We start from the raw sequence: 23605 nt of genomic DNA on the forward strand, positions 1-23605 counted from the left end.
GCTTTCTCACATACGGGATCTACTCACACAACACAAGGAGAGTTTGATATACCCTGTAATCAAGCAACTTTAACTGAGTGCCTAGATGATTCAGGTTTGATACCTTTTAAACATTTTGTTCATGAGGATATGCAGGATGTACTGAAGGAGGCAAGAAAGCCTGCTGCTAAAACATCATATATTAGAAAGTGGAATAGATTTTATAATTGGTGCCTAACCAATGATCATGGACCCATAAGGGATGTTGTGACACTGGTGCTCACATACTTGTGTGAGTTACTATCCTGTGGCTTCCTCTTTCATGCCAAAGGTTGTTTCAGAGTTTACATTGAATCAGGCTAGCAATTTGCCTGCTTTCTATCCAGATGCTAAAAACAAAGGAGAGATGATTGTACACACTCTTGATGTATGCAAAGGCAACTCGAGTATTATCTCAACAGATGTAAGTCCTTCAGGAAAGCTAAGCAGCGTATGTATTTCCTGTTCTGGGACTAACAGTTGTTACCTGTGTCTAAATAGACTGTTTCCAGGTGGCTGTGTTCTACTATTGTATTTTGTTGCTCTCATCTTGGAAAGTCCTTTCCAGACAGTGTTAAGGCACATTTCTCTAGAGCCTGAGTATCTACGATGGCATACTGGAAAGGGTGGACTCTGGAAGTATTCTAGAAGCAGCAACTTGATCCTCATTCTATACATTTACAAAGCATTACAAACTGGATTCCTTTTCCAGGTCCAGAGCAGGTTTTACTATGACCATTCTCCATGGACTCCTCGCCCCTTATCCTTCCTCCTCCTCCCCGGATAAGCTATGGTAATCTACCCATAGACTACTGCAGAAGTGAGAATAATGAACATAGTACAGTTGTGTAAATTGCACTTACCCATAACAGTAAATGTTCAAATTCTTCATCTCTGCAGTAGCTGCACAGACCCACCACCCCCTTCTTGTATATAGTTTTAGTGGGATACAAAGCTAAATTTTGTTTTTTATATCTTGCTTTAGTTCAGGATGAGTTGTCATTTTTAGTTAGGGACAAGAAAGTCCTGAGGATTTGCAGTCACTCTTGTTCTTTATATAGCTCCCTCCCAAAAGGGCTAAGCCTATAAACAGCCAGAGTGACAGCTTTTGGAAGCCAGCTATTATCTGTATCCTTAGCAGGATACAACTGATTTGCTACTGCAGCAGTGAAGAATTCAGACATCTACTGTTATGGGTAAGTACAGCTTACACAACTGTACTTTTGTATGTGTAAGTTCTCCTTGCAAAACCTGGAAGCCATCTGGGGAATTTATGATAGCAATAACTTTGCAGTCAGCAATAAACTTGGTTAGCCACTGGAGCTTGACATCCACTTTGACATAGTTTAATATGAGGTTACTATGCTAGCAGACCTATATCCCTTACAAACCAAGCCATGTTAATCCTGAGTTGCCTCAATTGTCCTTGGTTAGATGGACAATTCATAGAGTAAGTCTATGATAAACACCGACTACCACTGTCCATGAGTGACATGGGTGCCACAGCCAGGGTGAATATGCTGTCTCCCATCCATTTGTCCTTACAATCTCTATCTGCAAAACAATGGAACACATTATTATGGACCTCATAAACACATATATTGGTAGTTGAAAGTTCCCTGACATCTAAGAACTATATACCAAACAGGAACATCTGCAGTACTATAACCTAAGGGACACAGGATATTACTGGTTATAGGACTTCTGGGTTTTGTCAGTGAACTAATTTGTAATGTAGGGGCTTAAATGTAGCTTGATTAACTTATTTATGATGTCTGAGTGAGGAATGGTGTCAAAGGCCTTGGCTAGGTAGTGGTATGAAGTATGCACCAGTTTGCCTTCATCCAAGGTCTCAGTGACTTTTTTAAAGAAATCAACAAGATTAAATAGGTAGGACCTACCCTGCACATACCCAAACCAATTAAAGTCAAGGAACTTTTGGCTATATATATATATATATATATATTTATGAGAGAATAATAATAATAATGTGTTCCATTGTTTTGCAGATAAGAATGTGAGGCTTACGATTCTGTAGTTGCTGGGAACAATTGTGGAACTTCCTTTGTGAAGTAGGTTGACTAAAGCTGTTCACTAGTTCTCCAGCACGAAGCCAGATGAGTGGCTGAGATTAAGGATTGTGGAGTGATTCATTCAGAGTATGCTTCACACTAACTAAGAAACACCTTGGTACATTATCAGACCCCTGGAGCTAGTCTTTTTTGTCTCTGAAAAGGCTGTTATGATTTGCTCAGAGGAGATCATTGGAGGTCAGGCTATCAACAAGGTCATGGATGTGGAAGTTAGGTGAAGATACAAAAGAGAGGTTTGAACTAAATTTGTCAGCTAATATGCTGGCTATATCTTCAGGGGGCTAAGTATGTGGAACTCTGAGCAGTGCTGAGTATTGTTTTTAAATTTCCTGATATACCTAAGGAATAACTTGTGGTTTTCTTTAACAAACGTGGTGAGATATCTAGCTTTGGGATATTTGATTTTGTTTCTCAACTATTTATTTTTAGCTTCCTGGATATAGTTATGAGATACGGGTTTTCACTTTGGTCTTAACGGAAAGTGTTTTTTTTTCTTTGTCTTTTATTATACAGTTTGTTTATGTTGAGGTTCTACCAAAGAGGTTTATTTCTAAACTTTGCACTATATTTGTTTCGGGTCAAGATTGAAGTTTTGGTGCAGGTATCAATGGTAAGAATATGAATTCATTACAAATGTGGCTGTCTTTCCTATGTAGTCCTTAAGAGAAAGGGATCCCTTGAATCTTCTAAGTCTATCAACAAAATTGCCTTTGAGAAGTCTCAGCAGGTAGTAAGGTTAGTGAGGGTTATGGGCTGAGTTCTAATGGCAAAAGGGCACTATGTAATGGTCCAATCTAACCAGAGATGGTGTAACTCTAGGTGCAGAGGATGAGAGTGGCTGCATTTCTAATGACCAAATCAAACACCCATGATCCTGTTTCAAGAAGTTTACAATTTTATCTGATGAGTTTGCATTGAAGAAATTTGTGAAGTACGTAATCCACTTTATAGATGGTAATTAAGATCCCCATGAATAATAATGTTACATTTGATTTTCAGGGACTTAGGCTTGTTTAACTATACCTCATTGGTTGTGGGTGTCATGGAGGGATGCTATAGTTGACCAGGATGTAGTAGTAGGTCTTGTTTATAGTTATGAAGATGTGAATGAATTTGAAGTTATCTTGCTGTATAGGTCTAGAAGTGCCAAGTGTCTCAGAGGAATAATGCTTTTGTATTGAGCAAGACTCTTGAGAGGTGTGGAAAGCCTCAAAATGTGAGATACAAGCTTTTCATCAAATGGGAAGAAAAAAAAGTTTTTATTTAAATTCTGCTTAAATATTTATGTTGCACTTACAGTGACCTGTGGGGTGACATTTTTGTACTTCCCTGCTTTTTGTCCATGTTTTAACCAAAAAGTTATCTGTCTGCATTTTTTAGTTTGTTCTGGGACCTTAGTCTCATAGCTTCATTTGCAGTTTTGGGAAGATTGTGTATTACTGCAAGATTTTAGCATCGTTTATACATTATACTGCACTTCTATTTCCATAAGTAAAATTTAATGTAAAAAACAACTTTTTTGTATTTTGAACCCAGCCTAGGGCCCTGTCTTGTAGCCTCATACACATTTGAGGAAGAACTGTGATCTATTGCTCCTAGATTTGTGCTACAGTACTTTTTATAGCTGTACATACCTGCTTAAAATTGCATTCTATTGCCTTTCTGTTTACATTGCTACTGTTTTTCACCCTATTATTTGAGTCTGCCCCAGCCCCCACTGACATTAAGCTAAAAGTTCCTGAAATTCTAACCATAGGACTAGAGCTCCAGCTTGAATTTTTTACCAGCCCTCCCACCCTTGTCCTGTTGTGATTTAAAAGGCTAAGTATCTGGCTTCTGCCCCTTATGGTAATCTGACTTCCAAAGTCCCTCCCTTCCCTCTTTCATTATTGTTTGTTGTGAAACTTTTTAAGTACTTTCCCACCCATTGATTTTCATATGTTCATAATAGTGCCTACGTAGTAAACCATTATTGCACTTGAGTAAACCATCCATACTACAAACTATTTCCTGCTCATTTTCCCAGAATTCTCATCTGCTTGGTACCCTTATACTCTGAGGGGATACTGAGTTAATCCTGCTCCATCCCTGGCTGATGAGAGATTTATTTTATTGTTTTGCACTTCTGTTAACCGTTTACAGTGCTACTGCTTTATTGTTTTGCTTTAATCATTGATATTGACTTTAAGTCATTCTAAAGGTCCCTAGTATTTGAAAATCGCTTGTCAAAGTAGTTTATTTAAATTGTTTTGTAGCATTACGCTTACAAGCAATCTTTCTTGGTATTTTTACATCAAGAAGTTAACCGACACAAAAGTCTAGAAAGTAAATTGTATCTTTCAAACTACCCTTAGAACTAAAACCTGTAACTTAATGCAGCTAACACAAAGCCATTGTATAAAGACAAACTTAGAACAGTTGGTTTGCAAATTAAACAGCACTACTATCAAATCATAACACAGAATAACCTAGTCTAGTACCAAACCACAGAGACCATCGAAGGAGACCTCTTTATAACCCATTCCTTGACCTACAGTAGCCCACCCAAATACAGGTCTAGAAAATATGGATTTGCAATTTTCAACTGTCTCCATAGCCTGCTTGGTAGATATGGGCATCCTGAGACAATGTACCAATTGTCTCACTTTCACAGACTACTATTTAAACCTAAAAAAACAAACACAGTATGTGAGAAATGCACATACACAATTTCACTGGAGGAATCTTGCATGCAAACAAGGCTGTCAAGAACACACCCACTACATCCACTGCACATAGTGTCTACTTCATATATAGGTCAACTTATGCTGAGGCACTAAAAAACAATCTTCCCAAACCACAAAGACCTTCTAAGCCTATAAACAGAAACATCTATTCTCCGCAGCCTCTAAAGCACTCACCAAAAGCAACACCAAACACCACACTACACCCAGTGGAGCCCTAAGAGCAAAGCCCAGTAGTCAAGCAAACACATTGCCCAGTACTGTTGTCATAGGGGACTCCATTGTATGACACACATATGCCCCACTCACTAGACTGAACAAGGAGAAGATAATAGTTAGTTGCTTATCTGGAAGGAGGATCAGTCAAATTACACACGCACTCAAATCACTACACCACAGGTGTCAGTATGATTATGTCATAGTCCATGTGAGCGATAATGACTTGAGACATACTTCCTTGGAATATATGAAGAGAAATTGGTGATCTCTCTGAAGATATGTCCTCAGGCAGGTATGTGCCTTGAATTGAGTAACAGTCTAACTTCAACATGGATGATGCCACAGTAAAACAAAAGATGATTGACTTCAGTAATTGGCTTAGTTTCTGGTGAATTGCCATGTGGTTTCAATATTTGTTTGCATGGGAGGATATGGTTAAAAAAATTGCAAAGGATGGCCTGCATGCATCTCCCCTAGGTTTCTAAATATTGGCTAAAACTTTATCCACCCCCTTAGATCCTTTTTAAAACCCAAAGAAACCTGAAGGTATTACTGATTAGTGCTAGGAGCCTAAACAAGAAACTCCAATCCCTTCAAGCGCTCCTCACTCTGGAGAATATAGACATCTGTGCTGTTAACAAGATGTGGTTTAAATCTGCAGAAAGTACTCCAGCAGTGCAAGGCTTCATTGCCTTCCACATATTTAGACCATCACCTGCACAGACAAGGACAAAAGATGAAGTGTCAGTCTATATTAGCAGCAAGCATAACTCTAGGTTGGTTTAATAGGATGATGCTCTATAATTTATCCACATGGAAATCACCATTGACAACATTCTATGCCATATCCTAACAAGCTGTAGGTTACCCTCTATGTCCCTACAGTCCATTAGCTCACACCTAGACTTACTGGAGATGCTCACCATTAAACCAAATACCCTATTCATGGGAGACTAACTACCCTTCTATAGACTGGGAAACATACACTGCTTCATACTCACAGGCACAACAATTTCTGGACTTTATTAACACAAATACCCTTGAACAGATAGTGCGCACACCCGCCAGAGGTTCAGACATACTGGAGCTGGAACTCACCAATATAGGAGAGAGATGCACCCCCACCCCGTGTCACATTCTCACTGGCGAGGTGTCACAACAAGGGGATCCAATATCTGTCAGTCTGGAGAGACATGATCAACAAACCATGATGCTTTTGTCAGAGATGGTTTACACATGTCACCACTTAGCTTTCGGATACCTGTAAAAACTTTATCTATCCTCATAGTGCCTTTTTTTATAATGTATCAAGTTGTTAAACCCTCCAACATAACAAAAATCACTCAAGACTACCTAAATGCACTGCTGCTCAGTGCTAGAAGTTTATATAAAAAAACTGCACTCCCTGGAAGTGCTCCTCAACCTGGAGAATGCAGACATATGTGCAGTTACGGAAACATGGCTCAGAACCATGGAAAGCACCATGGCTATCAAAGGTTATAATGTCTTTTATACATTTTGATCCCCCCTCAGCTTAGGATAAAACAAAGTGAGGAGGTGTGTCAGTGTGTATAAAAGACAAGTACTCTGCTAGACCTTTTCCAACAATGTCACCTGAGCTGTCCCATGCCCAACTAACTATAAGTGTGACCCCCTATCATATGCTTGCTAATTACAGATCCCCTAACATGAGTCTTGAAAACCACATATCCTACCTAAACCTACTGGAATCTCTTAACATTCAACCTAACACCATATTTATGGGTGATTTCAACTACCCTGCCATAAACTAGGAGACTTATATGACCCATAATTCACTTGCTCAGAGGTTTTTGGAATTCATCGTTACAAGCACCCTGAAGCATCTAGTTAGCTCTCCAACTAGAGGAACAAATATCCTAGACCTAGTACTCATGGACATGGGGGATGCTGCTCCTTCCCATGCATTAATTCCCCCCTGGTAACATCTGAACACAAAATGATCCGAGCTATTAAAACTAACCTAGAACTCCCATCAAACTCCAAACCTGATAAGAACTTTGCTACGGCCAATTACCTCAAACTAAGTCACAGCTTATTAAACTTCTAGGCCCCTCTGAACCCAAATGACACTGAAGCCTACTCTGAGCTCTACACAAAAGCATTGTACAACCACATTCATAGCAGCAATGAAGAGGCAGTACCAGTCCGAGTCAAACCTATGACTATTGGCAAAAGTAAACCACCCTGGTGGACTCTTAACATAAATAGGCTAGTCAACAAAAGGAAAAAATAATTCTCTCCAAAGCTAAGAAGGAACAGACAACACAGTGCAAAAAGACAGGAAGAAAGAAGACCATTCTATACTATTCCTGTCATAAGTAAGGGCATAGACAAAAAAAAAAAAAAAAAGAAGTTAGAACCTCCCTGTACTCTTCCCTCATCAGGCCAATAACTGAATACAATGCCCCTTTTGGTATGTACCTTTCCATGCACCTGCAGCAATTGGAGAGGCCACAAAGGTTCCTCACAAGGAAAATTCAAGGTCTTCAGCATGTGTCCTGTGAGGATCATCTGAAATCACTGTCACTTTATTCTGTATCGTGCAGACTATTCAGAGGTGATCTCTGCCTTATATATAAGGAAATCTTTGACCATGCTTTATTGGAAATGCTACATAGCCATAAGTCAAATGGTGCATGGGTAGTGGCTCTAATGGCCTTAACCTGGTATAGGACATTAATAGAACCTCCTGGAGGGACAGATTTGTCTCCCAGAGGTTACCACACCTTTGGAACAGACTCCCGCTTCATGTCAAGCAGAGCATTGGCCCTCTTCAAACGCTATCTGGATGATTGGATGGGTAACAGTAAATTCACCCCAGGGGTTCCACCTATGTCACTGTTGGACAGGGGTGATAAGTGCTGATTGTGGAATTAAGGGTAAAACTTGGCTGGGCTTGTAAGGGCCCTAGGGTCATTAGCCTACTAATCTCCTATGATCCTATGGCATCAAGCTCAAAAGAAGTCAAACTGTCATTGTGCTCGGCCTTCGTCAGGCCAATAATTGAGTACAATGCTCTATTCTGCATGTATCTACAAGTAGTTACACCAATTGGAGCAGCACCAGAAGTTTCTCGTTTAAAAAATTAAAAGTGTAAAAAGACATGTTTTGCAGCCCAACTAAAGGCCCTGTCCCTTTACTCTGTCTCATATCATTTATTGAGAGGTGACTTATGCCTGACCTACAAGGCATTTTCTGATCCAGCCCTGATGAAAATGGTACATATTCATAAGATAAATTATATGAGGATCATGCATTCCATGAACCTGAAACTTATTTATGATTCTAACAGAAATTGCTGGAGAGACAGATTTGTATTCCAATGGCTACCTCATGTATGAAATAAACTTTCCATTTTCATAAAACAAAGCCTATCCCTCACTCTCTCTTCATAAAGAATATAGATAAATGGATGGGGAACCATAAATTCACTCCCGGGGTACTGCCTATGTCCCTTATGGACAGAGGCAGTCTATAAATTGACTCAGGGCTCCAATACCCAAAGATCCACTACCCTGATACCACCCCATCCTGTATCTTGGAAATTAAGATATAATATTGTCATATCCTGGGTATTATTGGCTTGGCTTGTAAAGGCTCTTGTGCTAATAGCCTAATAATCACAAAGCTGTAGATGACTGCAAACTGATTGCTATCATAGATTTCCCCATGACACAAATGTCTTACAAGAGGGTCTAACACAGACAAATGACTGGTGTCAAAGTAACAGATTAAACTCAATGCTAAGAAATGCATTATAGTACTTTTTGGAAAAACTGCCACCCAGGCTAATTACTCCAGTGATAAGATACCCTAAGAGCTGACCTGGTACTCAGAGATCTGGGAACATAATGTAGACAGTAATCTGGCATTTGACCAACATGTGGCCAAGGTAGTAAAAAAATCATTCTGCGTTACCAAGCATGTAACTAAGGTCATGGCATCCAGGTCCAAGGAAATCATAGGGCCAGTTTATTTGGTCCTTATCAGACCCATTAGTGCATATGATGCCCCCTTTGGCATGTACCTGGCCAGAGATGTGCAACAGTTGGAATACCCACAAAGGTTCCCTATAAAGCTTGTATGGAAAACCTTATAGCCCTGTTTCTATACTCTTGTCTCCTACAGGTTACTGAGAGGTAATCTATGCCTAGCATATGGAGCATCTTCGGATCCAGCTCTGATGGACCTTTTGTACATCTGTGAAAAGAACAGCATCAGAACCACTGGATTCAAGGATTTAAATTTTGCTTGTGAAATAAATGACATGTTGGCGTGACAGATATGTATCTCAGGGGATTCCCATGTTCAGGAACAGGCTCCTCATCCATGTGAAGCAGAGTCCATCCCTAATCCTATTTAAGTATAACCTTCACTAATGGATGGGAAATTGGAAATTCACGCAGGATCTGCCCCCATGTCTCTGACAGACAGAGGCAGACATTAATGCCCACAGTAACATAGCCCCCAGATAACCTTTAGAAACGTCCTGGCTAACATACTCCTTCCTAATAAACACCCATTATACATATGGACACAAGTGAGTTTTGTTGCACAGTTAAGCTTATAAATGCCCTGTGATCATTAGCTTACTATATACTTATGAACCTAGGATATCTGCTCTTATTCCAAGCATTTTTCTAGCTGCAAGTCTACAAATTTCTACATGCCTTTTGCCTTTATACATGGATTCATCCACTTGTGTGATGTCACCCCTGATTGTTTGTGTTTGTTTGTGTCTTTCAGCTTTTCCCGGTTAGGGGTCGCCACAGCGGAACTCCAGTCCGCTAATGATTGGCAGTTGATTTTTACATACCGGCTTGCCAGGCCTGACGCACAACCTTCAACGAAGGTACGCCCATTCATGCATGTCTCCACGCAGAAGACGCTCTAGCTGAGAATCGAACTGGACAGCATCTTACTGTGAGACGACAACGCTACCGCAGCACCACCACCGCGGGTGTGATTACACCCCTAATGACTATGAGTTATGACCTGCTTTTAACTTATCCTGATTTGCTTGTCATTATACACGCATTAGTCTGCAATTCTTCATTTGCATGTCATTATGCGGTTACTTGCATACTCCCTTTTCCACACATTTTATCTCATTCCCTGTAGTGCTAAGTGGTTTGGTAAATTGCCACCTAGCTAGTTGCACATTCTCAATTTCAGCAAAAGATCACACTGCTTGCTTCACAATTTGACTTTGAATTCCATTTAATATATGAAAGCAAAATATTTTAATGTTAGCATGAGATTATAAACTTTAGCATTTACCATAACATCAAACTAAGAGATGCTCACAAAAACAGAGTGGTAAAATTAGACTTTGGTAAAGCAGCTGAACATTTTTAACAGACTAAATTAATTAAACCAAGGTAAACATGAAATCACTAAAAAAACTGTGCATATAATGAGTAAGGAAACCTGATCAATGATATTGCTAGTTACCTCTGTGTCAAATGTGTTACATGCATGAAAACTAGTGAAGGGTAACCTAGGGCTTTCATTCAGTCACTGATCCCTTGTCCCTTATAGGCTTCAGAATTTTACTGGTACCCATTCTTTCTCTCACCGTTTACTCTTACCTGCAACAGATAAAGATTCTGCAGTCAACTTTTCAATACATTTAACAAAAAGTAGAAAATATCTTAAACTTGAAAAAAATAAAGAGCTAAGAAATAAAACTTTAATTACAGAAACTCTAAGGAAAATGGCTTTACAAGAAACCAATAAAACATGAAAAAGTTCACTTAACATTATTTCAACAAATGGCCATATCTTTGCCAGGACTTCAAATTTGATGTTATGTTGCCCTATGTTCATTCTTACTTGGATGGGTTCAGAGCCAATCCTCGGCTCCAACTCGGCCGAATACACAGCTGGAAGTCTCAAACTTTGCTCGTGGCAAGGTAAGTATCCCATGATGCAGTGGTGCAACTCTCCAGATTTCGTTTGCAGCTTTACGAGGTTGGATGTTCTCTTCTTGGCCGTGGCTAAGTTTTTTTGTCTTTTGCATTCTATTAGTTTAAACTAGTTAGGATTTATACATTAGTTAGTTTACTGTATGCTGTGAAACTTTAGCTTTAGTGTGTAGCTTAGTTTTATCTCCTTTTTCCGCTGTTGTGTGCTTTTGCTTGGCCATCCTTTTTTTGGCATGGCCTGTACTTGTATCCTGTAGTTATTTACTGTACTGGTGCTTTAAAACTACCTGTAGTGTGTGTTTTTTCTAGTCACTAAGTTTTAGCTTGGTTAGTTCATTAGCTCGTTTAAATTAGCGAGCTAATTGCCCATTTTAATTAGAGGGCTAGTAGTGTTAGTGTATTCTATCTCTCCTTTTATTATACCTTTCTGGGTCCATTTAAATTAGAGGTCCTAGTGCTCATTTTAGTCAGAGCAAAGCTAGTTCTCTTTATATTCCTTAGATGTGCTGTGTTTATTAAATTAGTGTGTTTTATATTTCTAGAAATGGTGTGAATTTACTTGGTGTTTGTTATTCTTATAGGACCTTTTTCTTCCTAACATGTCCAAAGACACTAGGGAGAAAGAATATAAGCCTCCGTGCTTTAAAAAATGTCAAAAATGCACCCAGAAAATGTCTATCACAGATGGACATGGCATTTGTGTCTATTGTTTAGGAGCTATTCACCTCCAGGAAAACTGCACTTTCTGCCACTCCTTTAGCACACGTGTGTTGCAGGAGAGGAAAAACAAACTGAAAGGGCTCTTGAAACCAACCTTTGAGGAAGCTGTACAGAGTGCTTCTTCTTCATCCTCTTCTTCTTCTAAGAGGGACAAACCATCTAAAAGGCCATCTCCTGTCTCTTCAGCTCAGTCAGAGCCCCCTGAAAAATTGTCAGAAATTTCACAGCCATCAACCTCCTCGGCTCCACAGGCTTCGGAACCAATGGAGATAATTATTATTGACAAATCTGGTTCTTTGGCTCCAAGGTCTTCGGAGCCAAAAGAAACTGTGTCTCAGAGCCGGTCCATTGATATTCCACCTGTCTCCCCTACCTTGAGATCTCCCATTTTGGAGAGATCGCGTTCACCAACTCTGTCCTCCAGGTCCCCTAGGAGCCTATCTGATGATAACATGGAGCGGGTGGTGCTCAGACTTTTGAAGTCGCCGGCGCTAGTTAAATTGTTCTCGGCTCCGATCAACAGGTTTCAGAGCCTTCTAAGACTGTTACATCCACTGTCATTCCTCCTCCAAGCCATGCTGGATCTTCGGAGCCTGAGTGCCAAGTACCACTTGCTGTAGACCCGTCGGTTCCGGGACCCCCTTTGGAGATTATGGAACCGATATCTGCTCCGACACTCTCTGTGCCATCCGGGGTGTCTGGGAGCTGAAGTTCTCCAGTTGGCCCCAGGGTACGCTCAGACCCGAACTTCTTCAGTTCCAAGCGTACCCCTTGGTGCCTCGGCTTGGGTGAGCTCGGTTCCTACATCAGCCTCGGAGATGGTCTCTCTGGGGCCGGGAGTATCCTCTGTTTCCTCAGAGCCAGAGATATCCTCAGAACCAGTGGGTTCTGCCTTTGAGCTGATGAGGAGTATGCTGCCCCCCTTCTACAGCTCTAAACAAGGATACTGGCATTCGTCCCCCCATGGCACCGGCTACTGTCTCGGCACCACCCTGTCCACAGGACAACAGAGATTCAGAGCCTCAGAAACCCCCATTGGGCGAAGCCCTCTCTTCCGAGGCCTCCCCAGAATACCCTTCTGAGGAGGCTCCTCAAAAGAGGACATGCAAACATGCAAGAGGAAGCATATAGACTCCCCTGATGAGTCTGTCACCTCAGACACTGACCTCGAGAAGTCAGAAGGGCCCCCACAGTCGTCCTCTGAAGATATCTAATTTGCAGATATCCTTGAGATCCCAAGCAGAGAGGCAGCTGGAAAACCATCAACCCTTCTGATGAGGAGTCGGTGTACCTGAAGGCCTTTGGATCTCAACCCTCAGCCTCCTGGGTGTCTCTGCCATTTGATGAACTAATGGACTTAGTCAAAATGCATGGAAGTCACCTGACACTATGGAACCAGTCTCTCGGAGGCCAAATAAGTTTTTGTTAGCCCCCACTGGAAAAGATTTTCTTACAAAAGGTGTGCCTGTAGATGCTATGGTGGTGGCAGAACCACCAAGAAGGAACTTTCTGAGACATCCTCATCTGCTCATCCTTCGAACAAAAATTCTCGAACAATGGACAGATATGGGAAGTGTGTATTTTCGTCAGCGACATTTACACTCCGATCGCTGAACTACCTCACACACTTTACAAGGCTACAAAGAGATTTCCTGAAGGAGTTAGGAGATACTCTACAAGGTTCATTGAATGCGGGGGTGACTGAGAAAGTCTCCTCCCACCTGTCCACCTTAAATTCTATCGTCAACTCCTCCATGAGACTGATATCTTATGCAGCGGATGGAGTGAGTAGGGCAGCGGGTTCAGGAGTTCCCTTGAGGAGACACTCCTGGATGAGCTTGTGTAATTTTGCAGAACCCTTTAAGTCTACTTTTACTAACTCCCCTTTTGATGGTTCCTCACTTTTTGGACCCAAAATTAAAGACACACTTACCAGATGTGAGCAGGAATGGAAAACTCTCTCTGCTGTTGGAGTACGTTTTTCAGTACCTTCAAGACCTTACCCTAAAGGTCAGAAGAGTGGAAAAATGTGGTTCAAAATATCCCAGGGAACTTTCCAAGACACACAAGGTGAATCCTTCCCCAGGGGCAGAGGGGGAGGCAACAATGGTAGACGTCGTCCTAGAGGCGAGGGGGTCCACAAAACCAGGGTGACCTTTCGCGGACATCCCTATCAATGCTCCTGAAAGGATGCCCATCTGCTATGCTCTGGAGGCAGTCAAGGGACGTTTATCTTTGTACCCAGAAGCCTGGCAAAGTATCACAAAAGACAAGTGGGTAGAAAGCATAATATCCAGAGGATATTCCTTTTCCTTTTGCCATCCTGTCCCACAAATCAGAACAATCCCAGATGTTCCACCCAGTCTAAGGGACCAAGCAACTATAGAAATCCAAACGTTGCTGGACAAAAGAGTCATCCAAAAAGTCCCCACAGACCAAATAGGATTCGGAACTTACTAAGATTCTTTTTGGTGCCAAAAAGAACAGGGGACTGGAGAACCATACTGGATTTCAGCAAATTGAATGAATCTGTCAAAAAGTCAAAGTTGCAAATGGTAACACTGCAGTCAATACTTCCCTTCTTAGGGAAAGATGATTGGATGTACTCAATAGACCTCCAAGATGCGTACTACCACATATAAATGGACAGAACATCAAGGAGTCACTTACACTTCTGGCTGGGAGCCAGTCATTATCATTTCTGAGCTCTGACCTTTGGTCTCACTATAGTGCCCAGTGTGTTCAAATGCATGTTAATAGTAATGGCTCACTTGAGACGTCTTGGATTCCAAGTGTTTCCATAGCTGGACGACTGGCTCCTAACTGCTACCACCAAGCATCTACTCCAACAGGCCAGGGATGTGACATTGGAAATTTGTGCTCAGCTAGGCATAACAGTCAATTTACAAAAATCTGCCTTGTTGCCCTGTCAACATATTACCTTCATAGGCACAAACCTAGACCCTGTTTCTACAATGGCACATCTTCCAGCTGACAGAATTTTAGCCCTCAGACAGCAAATATTTCACCTTCTTCCCAAGGATAAGATAAAGGCAAAGGTAGTTCTGAAACATCTAGGGACAATGGTTTCAACCATAACTCTAGTTCCTTTTGACAGCATGCATATGAGGATCCTTCAGAGGCTCCTTTTTTCCCAATGGTCGCTTCAAGAACTTCCTATGTCCCATCTGATCAGAATAATAGAGTCATGCAAGAAGGATCTACACTGGTGGACTCAGTCCAACCATGTGACTATCGGGAGACCCTTTATTCCACAACAACCTGTTGCTACAGTAACCACAGACGCTTCCCAGATTGGAGGGGGGGGCACTATCTGGGAAGGACAGTCCAAGGTATATGGCAAGACCATGAGGCCTACTTGCATATCAGTGTTCTAGAGATGAGAACAATGCTTCTGGTGTTGCAAGCACTCCACAACTCTCTTCCACTAGGGATGATTGCAATACAGTCAGACAATATGTCGGTGGTATGGTACATAAACAAGTTGGAACCAGATCATACTCACTTTGTCGAGAGGCTCTGAGAGTTTGGCAATGGGCAATATCTTCCCAAAGCTTTCTAGTAGCAACACACATCCCGGGGAAATCCAACATGATAGCGGACAAGCTCAGCAGGGCAATATTAATGCCTCACAAGTCTCTGAACCAGAACATAATGGAAGAGATTCTCCGGCAATGAGGTCAGCCATGCTGTGATCTTTTTGCCACTACTATGAATGCCAAGTGCAGCAGCTACTTTGCCCTAATTCCTCCTCTGAGGCAGACGCCGAGAGATGCACTTGTTCACGATTGGCCCTCGGGACTTCTTTATGCCTTCCCCCCGTTTCCCCTCATACCCAAAGTCATCCAGAAAGCAAAATCCTTGGGAAACAGGCTGATTCTCATTGCCCCATATTTCCTCGTCAGATTTGGTTCTCCTTCCTCTGGCCTCATCTACAGGAGCAACCGTGTGTTCTGGACCCAGTTCCAGACCTTCTGACACATATGTCAGGAACGCTTTATCCTTCTCTCCACACCCTCAACTTGACAGCATGGCTGCTCCACTTCCCAACTTAATCAGGCTTCAAAACTTCACTCCAGCAGTCAAACACATATTGATGTCCTCTCATAAAGATTCTACTAGAAAACTCTATACTAGCAAGTGGAAAAGATTCTCTCACTGGGCGCAAACTAGAAACATTGACCTTTTTTCTGCACCAATTCAGTCCATTTTAGAATTTCTTTGCAGAACTCTTCCAGCAAGGCTTGGCTGCAGCAACTACTAGAGTTTAGCTGGCTGCAATTTTGAATTTCCACATTTGTGACCATATTCCTAACCTAATGTCACACAGGTTGTGTAAAGCATTTTTAAGAGGCACTTCCTTATTGAGACCTCCTTTTAAAGAACCACTCTCTCCTTGGGATTTAAATTTTGTCCTATCTTAACTAACATTGCTACTGTTCGAGCCTTCTTCATCTTGTGACCTCAAATTTCTTTCCTGGAAGACCATCTTTCTAGTAGCTGTAACATCTGCCAGAAGAGTTTCAGAGTTGCAAGCACGATCAATCAGGCCTCCATAACTGATCTTCCATAAGGATAGGGTATCGCTACAAACTAATCTGTCATTTATACCTAAGGTTTGCTCTTAATCCAATATCAATCAATCCATTGAGTTCCCTGTGTTTTTCCCCAATCATAGCAGCAAGGCAGAGTATAAACTCCACCAATTGGATGTGCATAGACAGCTCAGATTCTATTTGCATAGAACTCAAGATTTCAGGAAATCTGATCAATTATTCCATCTCCTTCTCTGAGGCAAAAAAAAGGTATGCCAGTGTCTAAAGTCACCTTTTCAAATTGTCTTTCAAGTTGTATCACCTTTATCTACACCTCCAATAATAGAAAGTTGCCATTCAGAATTAGAGTTCACTCAACCAGAGCATTAGCAACATCCTCTGCTTTCCAGGCCAGAATGTCTATGGACAGTATTTGTGCTGCAGCTATGTGGGCCAATCCTCATACATTTATCACTCATTACAAAGTGGATTTGGCCTCCAGGGACAGGGCCTCCTTTGGTTCCACTGTGTTCAAAGGTGTACTCCTGTGAGCCACCTGGGAAAAAGATGCTAGGGACGCTGTCCCATCCAAGTAAGAATGAAGGTGAGATAGGACAACATAACATAAAGAAGTTATGTACTCACCATAATGTTGCATGTTTGTTGTCCATCTTGCCATTCATTCTCATGACCCCCCCCCCTCCTTCCCCCATCCAAGGACTCCTAGAGGACCTGGTGATGATTTTTCCTCTTATGCATGAGCTCCTTTGACTCTGTTTGTTTTCTCCTTGACATGGGGTCATACCAATATATTATTCATTAGTACTGTTAACAGCAAACAATATCTGGAGAATTGTACCACTGCATCATGGGATACCTACCTTACCACGAGGCAAGTTTGAGACTTCCAGCTGTGTATTCGGCCTAGGCTCAGAACCCATCCAAGTAAGAATGAATGGCGAGATGGACAACAAACATGGAACGTTATGGTGAGTACATAACTTCTTTTTTTTCAAATGAAATGCCATCCATGAAATACCGCCACCAGAACTACGCTACTGAATTTGTGCAACTGAGATAAATCATGGCTTACAAAATAATTGCAAGATGACATTTATATATGGAATTGTATAATGACACAAACATCAGTATGATCGAAGAATCCCTAAAATTACTTCCCTGCAAATTTCATATCCAAATTCTACATAGTTAAAAAGCTATAAACTTGCATATCAGTCAGTTGTCTAAAAGGGATGAAGAAACTATTTAAAATACACATAAATACTCTACAAAACATTTAATTATAATATGTAAAATTCAAACTGAAAAAATGTGAGCCTCATCTTGGAAGTGCAGTAAGACACTTGAGGATATTACTACACAATCAGGAACTGTAAGGTGCTCATTCTGTGGGTTTGCATCACCCCTGCGCATGAGGCAATATCTAGACCATGCACACTTTGTAATGCTTTATATCCTAAATATAAACTGGGTACTGACATTTTAAATTCAAGCCTTAACTTCACAGGTTTTAACTTTAGTGTTTAATATCAGAGTTTGTCAAAAGGCAGCTACCCAAGGTGTTTTTTTGTTTCGACTGTCCTGTGAATCTGCTACAATGTAGTCTTCTTTTCCTGGTTAGGGGTCACCACAGTGGATCACCTGTCCACTCATGATTGGCAGTGGAGTTTTACAGTGTTGAGTTGCCAGCCCAGCGGCCAACCTTCCACAGAAGACATACACACTCACACCTAGGGCCAATTTAGAGTGTCCAATCCACCTACAGCATGTTTTTGGGATGTGGGAGGAAACCGGAGCACTCGGAGGAAACCCACACTTCCACAGGGAGGACATGCAGACTATGCACAGAAGGCACCCCAGCCGAGGATCGAACCAGAGAACCTCTTGCTGTGAGGCAGCAATGCTAACCGCTGCACCACCGTGGCCGCCCAATCTGCTATAATGTATTAATGTTCCTAAAGGGTGTCTTATTCTAGACCACTAGCACATTTGTAGGTGTTAGGCTATAATTATGTGAAATATTTTAGATGGCAATCAAAATGTTGAAGAGATGTACATAATCATTTGTATAGATCATATGCATTCATGCAGGAAAGCCTTCCCCAGCAATATTTTTTTCTCTGTTTATATTTAGATGCAAGCTAATTTGAAATTAATTTTAGCATGTCAGATGAAGTAAAAGAAAATAATATTTATTCTAGATATTAATAATAATTATTCTATTTTGATTTTGCAGTCCATAAATCTTTTACAGGGAATGATTCCTACAAAGGAAGAAGGTGGCATTGTGAGTACTGCACAGCTTGAGAAACTTTTTATATTTGCAATGATGTGGAGTATTGGTGCACTGCTGGAACTGGAGCACAGGAATAAAATGGAAACATTTCTGCGAAATCATGAAAGTGGATTGGATTTACCAAAGATTTCTTCAGATGATGGTCAAACAATGTTCGAGTTCTTTGTCAACCAATATGGTATGTCTAAAGTTGAGTTTCAGTTTACTGCATGTTTTAAGATTTTTGAATGAATTTTTGAATGTAATAGTGTTCTTACTGAATATTTAGTGTTTTTTTTTTAGTTTTTTTCTAAGTTTGTGTTTTAATTTAAAAGTTTTACTTATGCATGTTTGTTTTCTGGCTGTATGTGCTACATTACAGACTAATAATATTTAGCTTTACTGCCTTCAGCACATAAGACCATGACAACATACACTATATTTCATCCCATCTTTAAAACACACATATGTAAATTTACAAAGTGCAAATGTTTGTTGGGAGGAAGTGTTACCTAACCATTCCTTACCTCTCTTATGCCACCGTCACTATAACAAAGCACTTCCTGTTGCTTTACATAGCTGTTTGACATTTTAGTTTTTTGTTCCATAATTTAATTTTACTACTTTCAACAACAGAAATTGGCAAATGGAAATTGTCTAAATATAAATTTCCAGTGTTACCTTCTCAGATGTCTGGATATCACTGTTGTGTTCCAGTTTTGTAGTCATAAACAAACTATCCTATAGTTATACTTGTGTTTTACATAAACTAAGGGATTTTTTTTTTCTTTTCACTTATGTGCTTTCCAGGGCTGAGCCTGAAATTAGGTATATTGTTCAAACAAGCAGCCAAAGAATTGTTACACACTGAAGAAAGGTATCACCCGAAAGCTTGGTGGAATAACATTTTTGTGTTTTTTTTGTCTCAACGTGTCCGCTATTTGGAATTCTTTGGCTGCTTGTTTGGGCTTTTTGTGTATTCCAACAGTTCACCTTTGTGTTGGTTCTGTTTGTATTTTTTTGTGCTTGGATAGGTATATTGTTATCCTAGCCTGGTAAATATATACATATAAATGATGAATAAACAGTCAAACAAATAAGCACATAAGCAAGGTACATTTGAAATTTGCAGAAATGTTATCATTTTCAACCAAACTAAAATTCTACATTCTTAGTAATCATTGCTTATTTATTTATTTCTATTTGTTTTCCGGGAAAGTCTGACTGGGCCTAAAATAGCCCATTTTCAGTGGAAGCCTGAGGAGAAAGAGTACAGTGCTGTAACAGTATAATATTCATATAAGATGCATAATGTGTACAGTACAATATTCATATAGAATACATGTTGTAAAATTAATATGAGGTATATATTGTTGAAAAAAGGATAAAAAATACAAAATTAGTTTAAATAGGATGTACAATAATAAACATCTGAGACAAAAATATAGAATGTTGTAGGGCTATGGAAGCTGTTGCCTAAGGAGATAAAAACAGAAGCAGGCAATTGGAGGAGGAGTATTGGGGAATAAGGAGGGGAGTGAGATAAGTAACGGGTAAGAGAAATCTTACTATTTAGTGAAGCTAACCAGGATTAGTGCAGGAGCAAAGCCACATGTCATTAAGATGTTACCTCATCGGTTGTTTGAATTTGGTAGTGTTGCTAGTCTTGAGTATATTTTGAGGTGTGTTATTCCAAGATTTGGCTAGTTTGTATAAAACAATCCAGAAAGTAAACCAGCAAAACTGCGAGACTAAAATAATAAATTTATTCAGTAATGCACCGCACAAACAAACCGGTTTCGGCTGGCACACAACACAGCCTTCCTCAGTGTAAGGTTGGTAAATTCCATCCAGTTGAGTTGATGTAGTAATTTGCAGTGAAGAGTTCTTGCAAGTTGGTTGGAAGCAAATCTGGCTACTTTATAATAGCAGGATTCTAGTTTGTTTACGTCACATTTTCTTAAGTTAGTGAAAATGGGTGAGACATATAAGAAGGTCGATAGAAGATCAGTTCTGCAGATGGCATGTCAGGTGGAATCAGTTAGAAAGGGCTTTATTCTGTACAGGGAACCTAGTTTGAAATGAACTTTCTTGATAAGTAGGACTAAGTGTTTATCAAATATGAGATCCTTGCCAATGGTGACTCCTAGTAGTTTTGTATGATCTACTGGTTTGATAATGGCGTTGTTAGATGAATAAATGGTGAAAGCAGTAAGGTCAGTAGTTTTTCTGCTACTGGAGAAAAACATTAGTTTTGTTTTTGAAGGGTTAAGAATTAGTTGTGTGTTGAAAAGGTACTTTTCTGTGTCTAGAAAGGATTGCTGGGTTTTATTGAGAGCAGCAGGAAGGATAGAGCATATGAGGGAGGAGTCATCAGCATATTCAACCATTGTAGCATGTTGGGTGGCTGTGCAGAGCCTATTTGTGAATATGGTGAAAAGGACAGGAACAAGAATAGACCCTTGGGGTACACCGACACAGACAGGTAAAGGAGACAATAGCTCATTTTGCCATTTAACTGTCTGTTGACAGTCAATTGGGTAACTAATGAACCAGGTAAAGGTTGAATTGGAGGGGTTAAGGGAGGCTAGCTGATCAGTAAGTTTTTGGTGGGAAACTGTATCAAAGGCCTTAGGTAGGTCGAGAAATATAGATAAGGTGAGTAAAACATTGTCCCTGTGTTGGTTGACTATGTTAATGAAACTAATTAGGGCTGTTGTCGTACTATGTGTAGGTTGGAAACCATGTTGGGTGGGGAATATAAGGTTGTTTTTCAGGAGATGATTGAGAAGTTGGATGTGAATACATTTTTCCAGTATTTTTGCTATGGGGAAAGGATGGCATTGGGTCTATAATTAGAAAAAAAATCTGTGAAGGTTCTAGCTTTATGCAGAGGGATTACATGGGAAACTTTCCATAGTAAAGGCACATATTGTTCATTGATGGACTGATTTATAAGGATGGATATGGAGTAAGCAATACCACTTGCAGCATGTTAGGTATTTGTTGGGCAGTTGGTCAGCACCAGTGGAAGAGTGTTTAAGCTTGGATAGGAGTTTTTTATGTGGTATCTTATCACAGCACTGACAGGCTTGTGATACAGGAAGATATGCAGCTTTCAAATAATTTTTTGTGTGCACCACTATGAAATGAATAATGGTAGGAGGAAGCCAACTGTGTGAATATCATTTAAGTGGAGCAATGAGTGCTTCTTGTAGAGGGAATAGTATTAAGGTTAAAATGAACAGCAGGTCACTTGGTTGAGTGCACAGCAGGGAGGCACAGTAAGTGTTGTCTAAAGAAACAAGTTACATGGGGATGAATGACATTGCATGAAGTAGAAGATCACACAGCATTGCAACACCATGCACTGTAGGTCTAGGTAGAGTGCTGAGCCCTTGGTTAGGATGTACAGTGCTCTGTAAAGATGTACAGCACAGATGACTCTGAGGCCTAAATGTGAATCAGTGGTGAACACCATAGTAAACTGTGTTCTTGAGTGGTATGCAGGGCACTAAGTTTCAGAAGGGTGTACTGCACAACGGACTGTTTGACTTAGGAATATATAGCAAAGGTGGTGCTCAGTAGACAGTACAGATATTATGTAAGTGAATACAGCACAACAGTATTCTGTGCTGTACTTTATAGTTACTCATTGGGTTCTGGAGGAATTGGGTAGTATGATTAGGGTACACAACAGTGTACCACTATGTGCCTTAGAGATGAACAAGCACAAGTCAGTCAGTCAGATGTCAGTCTTTAGCCAGATTTTTTTAAGCTTTAGGTGGCCCACGACATGCAAATTTGCAGTCTTGAGCTGTTCCGATTAGAGGTCAATCCAACTATAAAAGAGATTTATTTGTATGTTTTTTTCCCCTAAGGGGCCTTTTTAAAGCCTAGCCATGCTTCACAAATGCATTTGACAAGTTTTGATGCCCTAGAGTTATTTAAGAGGTGTATGTAGGCTTGGGCATGGATGGTCAAGCTTTTACAGGCTGTGTAATGTCTACAAGAGATATAGGTGCCAGACCAGGGATACATTACTTATTTCCCATCCTCTGATCTAAGTTGTGCTTGGATTGAGTTAGGGAAGGACTCTGCTTTACTTGGATGGGAACACTATTTCAGAGAAGGGCTAGTCTTTGAGACGTATACCTATCTCTACAACATGTCCTATTTATACTATAGACAAGGTTTAGTTCCCTACATTGGTAATTTTGATGGTCTGTGTTTTGCAGTTGTGCTACAGATCTATCAAAGTGGGATCAGAGCATGTTTTGTAGATCAGGCATAGATCACCTCATAACAGTCTATAGGGGACCAAATACAGGGATATGGCTTTAAGGCAGTCTGCACATGAAGAACCCCTGTGAACACTCTAGCTGTTGCATATGCCTAGTCAGGAACATACTAAAGGGGGAGTTGTACTGATTGGTCTGATATGGACCAAGTAGAGTAGAACAATGCCAATCTTTTACCGAGGTACCATACCTATGCTTATAAGTTGCATGACATAGAATGATTTCCTTACTATACACATATGATGGTCAATAACTAGGTTACTGTCTACATGTATTCCCAAATCTCAAGCTACTGGGTCTATTCTTAGGGGTGTATTATCGATGTGGCAGTTTCTAGGTGTAGCTGTCTTCCCAAAGGATACTAGTATTTTTTCTTGGCATCAAGTTTTAGGCAGTGGCACCAGGCCTGTATCCGGTCTTCTTGGAGGGTATTTATGTCTTTGGGGAGGTTCTGTGATTGCGCCTAGTTTGTAGTCATCTGCAGACATGATTAGCCAAAGGCCCTTGATGTTGGCCTTGACTTCAGAGAAGTAGATGCCAAAAAGGAGTGACCCCAGCATGAAGCCTTTAAGGACTCCATTAGTGAGTGGCTTACTTGTGGTGGTAACTTGTTGGATGCTATCTGTGAGCCAGCTGGCTGTCCATCAGGAGAAACAGAGTTTAATACCTAAATTCATGAGTTTATCTACAATGCCCGACTGGGGTATTGT

At 40.6% G+C, this 23605-nt stretch overlaps 1 protein-coding gene across 1 annotated transcript in view; it reads left to right on the forward strand.

The window, feature by feature from the left end:
• LOC122816787 (dynein axonemal heavy chain 8-like) overlaps positions 1-23605 on the forward strand; it is a 9517065-nt gene that overhangs the window by 9357022 nt on the left and 136438 nt on the right. Inside the window, 2 exon segments of the mRNA XM_044089814.1 lie at positions 3205-3237; positions 18521-18804. Coding sequence (XP_043945749.1) covers positions 3205-3237; positions 18521-18804 — 317 coding nt within the window.

This window comes from Protopterus annectens, chromosome 1.part1, assembly GCF_019279795.1.
Source record: "Protopterus annectens isolate FY-2018-M chromosome 1.part1, PAN1.0, whole genome shotgun sequence".
Taxonomy (NCBI): Eukaryota; Metazoa; Chordata; order Ceratodontiformes; family Protopteridae; genus Protopterus; species Protopterus annectens.